At 38.8% G+C, this 6,704-nt stretch overlaps 2 protein-coding genes and 1 pseudogene across 6 annotated transcripts in view; 1 reads left to right on the top strand and 2 right to left on the bottom strand.

Annotated features, from left to right (window-relative positions):
* The window catches only part of LOC148732644 (uncharacterized), a 3,668-nt pseudogene extending 857 nt beyond the window's left edge, over positions 1-2,811 (top strand).
* The window catches only part of LOC111320887 (G kinase-anchoring protein 1), a 48,277-nt gene that overhangs the window by 33,970 nt on the left and 7,603 nt on the right, over positions 1-6,704 (bottom strand). The window lies entirely within an intron of this gene.
* On the bottom strand, positions 2,949-6,150 carry LOC148732643 (uncharacterized). The gene is made up of 2 exons (XM_088759249.1): positions 5,084-6,150; positions 2,949-4,382 (listed from the first exon to the last, which is right to left on the bottom strand). The coding sequence occupies exons 1-2, from the start codon at positions 5,741-5,743 to the stop codon at positions 3,957-3,959; spliced, it is 1,086 nt and encodes a 361-aa protein (XP_088615375.1). The 5' UTR covers positions 5,744-6,150; the 3' UTR covers positions 2,949-3,956.

Genomic DNA, 6,704 nt, shown 5'->3' with positions numbered 1-6,704 from the left:
GATCATACATTTAAAGTGTCTGCAAATATCGGCTTTTGATGTGAGGGAAAGTGGATACAGCTGTATGACTGTTTATTTATAGTTATGAACGAAGTCGGCATAGTTTTAGCCTGGAAACTTTGCAAGGGAACAGCGTTTGATAAAGTGGAAGATCTGTTGACCAGTTTAAAAGACAGACTTGCCACTAAAGGTTGTGTTGTAGAACATTTCTATGTTGAAAACTGTTGCCAGTGGAGGCACAAACTGAATACTGTTTTTGATGGAGTGTCAATAAAGCTTGATCCTTTCCATGCAATACAGAGAGTAGTGACAAAAATACCAAAGAAGGGTGGCAGTGGGCCACTACAGGAACTGCGCATGCAAATGCTGCATGACTTTAAATTGATTTTGAGGGACCAAACAGATCGTGGAATGAAAAGATCTAAGCCAACTCCATCAGCGAGTATTATTGAGAAAAACATTGATAACTTTCTGATACAGTGGAAATCTGTAGAATATGAAGGAACAAAAGTTATCCCCCAGAGTGCTTTAACCGAAATTCAGAAATTATTAGTTCACGTCCGAAAGGGTTGTTTATCAGATATTCCACCCTCTGGAGGTACGAGTCGAAATGAAGGGATTCATAGAATCTTAAATAAGACCATGAAGAAGTCATGGCTCGGTATTCAGTTTGCGTTGGCACTTCTTGGCATCTTCTTTTACATGTGGAATGAAAAGCAAATACGTTCAGTTGAAGATCAGAAAAAGATAAGAGTAACACCACCAATTCAATCTTATTTTGACCATCTGGAAAGCAGTAAAAAAGCAACCAATGATTATTGTAATTTCCAAGCTACTCCTGGCTCGCTAAATGGTGATGAAAGTGGGGACACTTATAGCAATATTGGACAAGCAGACTACGAGGTGACAATCTTGGATAAATTGAACGTTTTCTTAGATGTAACATGTGATAATTCAAATACGTCATCAGATGAAGATGAACCTAGTAATGCAGGTTGCTTTTCAGCTCTGGCACACCTGCCTCCTTTGAGTGAGAAACATCAAGAGTCAGTTATTAACTCGTCCAAATGTATGGCTAATCTTTGTCAGTATATCTAGTCCCTTAGTCAGTGTGCAAAACTTAGTCCAAATTTTATGTTCTTCACAAAAAGTAGCCTGACCCTCTTCCACTCTGGCTTAGTAAGCAGTAAAGAACCTTCTACTCTCGATAATGTTATATCAAACCACAACATGGTCCGTGTCAGTGTGCCACCGAATGGAAACTGTTTCTTCCTGTCTGTTGCACATTCAATTATGAACAGCATTATTCCAAATGTGCCAGTATCAAGTGATTTAGCCAGTCATCTTGACTTTCTTGGACTAATGACTTGTAATGACAAAAATGGAATGAGTTCCAGACTACGAGAGCTAACTGTACATGAGTGGATGTCGCATCCAGAGGAGTACCAACCATTTATTGGAACCGAACAAACAGTCAATCACGAGGCTCTGTTATTTCTTGCTGATGGACACTTTGCATCTGATCTAGGCAATTCTATGCCTCTTGCCATGGCAAATTTGCTGAAGCTTCCACTTGTTATGATATCTCAAATGGAAAGTCTACCAGTGATACCAATTACTCCATGGGAAACTATTTACTGTCTGCCAATTTTCATTGCTTTTGACCATTCAGGTGCAGGGCACTATGATGCTCTTGCCCACATCACAGGCTGCCAGATACCATCAGACTGCATGAAAAAACTGTCATCCTGTGACAACAAAGATACACCCAGCATTGAATGTTGTCATTGTGGGCAAGGCGCCAGAAAGAAACAGTCCAATATAACCTCATGTGATAGCTTTAAAAAGCGATGTAAGTGCTTTCAAAGTGTTCGTGGTTGTAGTGACAGGTGTCAATGCATAGGATGTGAAAACCCACATGGAAAAAAAATCCAAGAAAGAGGAAAGGAGCTCTCCCACGCAGGTGGGCTCAAGGAAACGACGATCCCATGAATTAACGACCGAGGGCATGTCTGGAAAGCAGTTTTTACTCAAGCGACCCCATTCCGAGGACAATGTCAGCAAATGGACATTCCTAGAAGAACTAGTGCTTATCCACGTAATCCAGTGAACCTAACTAAAGGTGGAAGTGACATTGACATTGGTGCCATTGCATCACAGTATTTACAGTAAGTTGATAAGAATAGTATTCATCCCAAAAGTCATGAGCAGATAACGAGAAAGGTAATCTCTTTTCTCAGTGATAATAAAGTTTTTAAGACTTTGTTAAGGGAGCAGGTGAGGCTTAATTGGTTCTAGATTGGCAGAGATCACTTAATATCACCTTAAGTCGGTTATAATATTTATTAGATTGACAGTTGCTTGAGTAAGGTTCAACAGATGTGGTTTTGTTGTTGTTTATTTAAAATGCTGCTAGAACAATTAGTGTGCAAAGAACTGCCAATCAGATAGCCCAAGGCTAGTGGATCTGGGCCTCCCACTAGCCCGACAAGCAAGTAATGGTTTTCAGGTTAGTTTTTACTGGAAGTTAAATATTTAGACATTGAAAAGGATTTCAGTAAAGGGAAAGCTGCAAAATTGCAATTTCTTTGCACCCTGCTAAAGCGCATTAATGAATTTTTTTTATATTGTAATCAAAATGTGCATTATTCCTGCCATCATCCTACTTCATGTGCAATCAATAGTCCTGTTTATTATCAAACTTTGCCTCCTGTAGTAGGAATAATGCGCAAAACAAGTACAAATACTACACTACTTCCCAGACTGTGCAAAAGACTAAACACATTGGAAAGTTATATTTTTGGGGAAAAAGAAGGTTGGATAGTAAATCTCCTATTAGACATTTGAGTTTTGTTACTTCTCTTCATGTGATACATTAGTTACCTGAGTACAGGGAACACTCCATCCTTCTATTTCTAATGTACCTGGAACAGTTCGCAAGTCTAGCATAACACAGAATGACACTTTTATTCAAACCAAATAACTGCATTTTGCAATGATAAATACCATTTCACTGTTTCATTTTAGCTAATTTACATTTTATTATAAGAAATATGTTTTTAGAAATAACAAATATATCTAAATATTGGTTTTGTTATGGGTTTTTGCAGAACCTGAAACAGCAACAGTAACAATAGTCTACTAAATTTGCTATAATGCATTATACCATGTTCATGTTTTATCTTATTATTAGCTATATTATAAAAAAGTTTGATTATTAATTTTATTATTAACTTTAAGAAATTGTGTTTGTGTGAATAAGTAAAATTTATATTCAGCCCCTTTTGGGGGATTTTAACAGTACCTGGAACAGTTTATTACTGTAGCATAACTCAGGATACTGCTTCTACAAAGTACTGGTAATTATTCTACTTTGTAGTCATGACTTTCATCTTGTTCCTGATTCATGTCAATATAAATGAAAATAAATAAATATGTAGAAATATGATCAGGTAATGTTAAATATAACAGAATTTAAGTTTCAGGGTTGCTTCTTTACTCTTGGTTCGCTTAACTGGTAAATAAACTTGAAAAACTTAACAATGTATGTGTGCAAAATAAGAGTACATATTCTGTTTCATTTTCTCCAGCACAATAGTATTTTAACAACTGGTGACGGTGGTACAGTAACTGTTTCTAAAGAGACAATGTTTGACCATGTTAGAAAGTCTGAGTTATAATGTCTGGCAGCAAATAGTCTATAAAGACAATATTGACATTGCTCTTTGACTTTTTTGGGAATTGCTACTTTTGACTGCAGTAATCTGCTAATGTGTACCAGTACTTCAAGAAATCTCTATACCTCGGCTTCCCACACAGAAGGCATTGGAATCTCCTGGGGAGGGGGTGGGCTCTTGGAGACCAAAAATAGACAGGGGAAGGGTGGTCTTGAAAAACACCTTCCATATGGGGAGGTATATTATCTATATTATATGGAATTTAAAAACATGGACAGTCTATAGTTCTACATTTTGTGATGTAAAATATCCTCTTAACTCTTGAAGCTTTGGATGGTTCTCTAGCATTGCCTCTTTCTGGGATGATGTTAGGAGGTCATCATCCTTAAGAAATTTCTCCTTGTATTGCTCCAAAGACATATTCAGGTTCCCTAGATGGTGTTCTGAATGGATAAGGGTGCTTGGAAGAGTCTTGTAGAAGACTGTTGCCTTCCCAAGTTTATTCACCTGACCAAGAGCTGCCATCTCTAGGTCCCTCATACATTCTTCAGTTTTCTTCAGTGTTGGGTGTGAGCTAGATGAAAAGCTGTTGTAAACTCTCTTTGAACTGCAGTAAGGGCCGGGCAACATCAAAATTCTCTGCTTTACATCCTCATCTGTTACTGACATTCGTACTGATGTGCTGCCTTGCTTGACCTGCAAACACTGTGAAAATATAATATTTTGAATCAATACCAAATTGATATCTTGGATCAATAGGTTTGGAAAGAGATGAGTCTAATGCTATCAGTAATTTTTAGTCCTGTAGTTCCTTCACAGGGTGGAAAAAACAAAAATTGCAGTATTGGACTATTATATTTTTTGCGCTAGATTTTATCCTATAATGGTGGCTCCCAAAACTTTGCCATCATTCATTCATTCATTCATTCAGTCAGTGAGTGAGTCAGTCAGTCGTCTGCCATTCATTCAGTCAGTCAGTCAGCCACTCACTCACGTACTCATTTTTAATTGATTAATTAATTCATACATGCATTCAATCATTCACTTATTCATTCATTCATTCATTCAGTCATTCACTCATTCATTCATTCATGCATGAATGAATTCAGTTATTCAATTATTTAGTTATTTATTTCTTTATTTACTAATTTTTTTCCACTTGCAAAATAAGATTTGGGTCACTGGAATTGGGAATCACAGGAACAAACAGAACAGAAACAAAAAAAAAATTAATTTCAGAAATGGAAAAAAAGGAGACTAAAAATGGCAGAAATGGTATTTGGGTGGGGAAAAGGAATTGTAAGCCATCACCAGACCCATCCCACCCCCCTCCCCCCCCAAACACACACACATTGTGATCTGCAACCTAAATATAGGATTCATCATATCCAATTTGGTAAACTTACCGCTTCCGCAACCCCACTGAAGGAAAGAAGTGTATCATGTAACGTGAGTGCGTAACCCATGGTTGTTTCACTTATCACTCCAGGCGTAGGAGCTGTCAGTTGCTGCAGGGCAATGTCCAAACGGTGCCACAAGATATGCATGTTGAGCGCTAACCTGATAGCGTTCTTGTTGGACTTTGCGTTGCATTCAGGACTGAAAATTCCAGCCGATTGCGAGGCTTCTTGGTTTTTCCCCTTGCAGTACTTATAGAATAGCTCTCTTGCTCCAGCACTTAAAGTGTATTCAATAGCGTTCTCTTGGTGGTGTTCGACATATATTTGTTCGTACACTGTTCCGAGCCTCTTCACCGCACTTTCTTCCACAAGCTGTGTTGAAAACATTTCTATTTCTTCGATCTCCCTCCGCACGCGTTCTTGGCACAGGACGAGGATCCTGTCAGCGAGGCCATTTTTACAGGAAACGACCTTGGGCCAGATTTTGGTCAGAAATCGCCGTGGCGTCGTGAAGATTGACATGTTCATTCTAGCACGTTGTACTCCTACACGTTTTCCATTTCCCTTAACTGTGTACCAATAGTCACCGTCGTAGAGTTTGCAGATACGCTCCATAGTAAGTGAGGTTTGCGAGACAGACTTAGATGTACTGATCACTTTTTGCATGAAAGTGTAGCCTTCGTCGATGCAAAGAAGGGGTACATGGGCTCTGTTGGCCCCTGTCTGAAAGTTGACAAAATGGTTGAAAAGGCCATTCGAAGAAGTCTCGTCAACCAAAATGCTTCGCTGGACGCGTGGCTCCAAGTGTGAAATAAGTGGATTGACACAGGCGATGTTACAGGCTGGAGTTTTGCCCGCTCCAGACGGGGCAAGACCAACAAAAAACAAATTACCATTTTCTTTCCAAGAATCGAAAAGTTTTACAGTGGTGTCCCCTATTAGTGTTCAGGTACACGGTAACATTCCTGTGAGGAGCAAATCACGCGTTGTGCCATGGCTCTTGGCGAATATATCTAGCCAGTCTTGGATATTTCGAGGGGCTATCTCATCCCAGGGAATCTTGATGTCTGCTAATTTTGACTCTAAATCAGCGACAGATTGTATCTCAGCGAAAGAACTCATATTAAAAATCAAAACGTTGCAAAACTAACTCGCAAAAGGACAAGGACTTCGAGCGCGGTCGTGAACAGCTTAGACCAGGTTGAAATCCGCGCGAAAAGGCAGCAATAACATTATATAAAAGGAAATAATAAAGTTAATCAGTTAACGAAAAGTCTCGTCCCAGGATTGTCAAGGTATCGAAAGTAAAGAAGAATACATTACGTAAACTTTGAGAAATGAAACTAAAGTTTTTTATCTTGTTTTTGGATTTTTTATCACTTACAATGAAGCAACGATAAACTAATTATGTAAATCTTATTATCCATCGATCCAACGATGTCTTTCCATCACACACAGGCTTACTTAGTGTTGTCACGCAATGCTTCTCAGCGATCTATTGATCCATCGATCCAGCGATCTACCGCTCTATCGATCTAACAATCTATTGATCCATCGATCCAGCGATCTACCGCGCTATCCATCTAACGATCCATCGATCCAGTGATCTACCACTCTAACGATCCAT

This window comes from Stylophora pistillata, chromosome 4 (genome assembly GCF_964205215.1).
Source record: "Stylophora pistillata chromosome 4, jaStyPist1.2, whole genome shotgun sequence".
In the NCBI taxonomy this organism is placed as follows: Eukaryota; Metazoa; Cnidaria; class Anthozoa; order Scleractinia; family Pocilloporidae; genus Stylophora; species Stylophora pistillata.
This window is presented reverse-complemented; position numbering and strand designations above follow the sequence as displayed.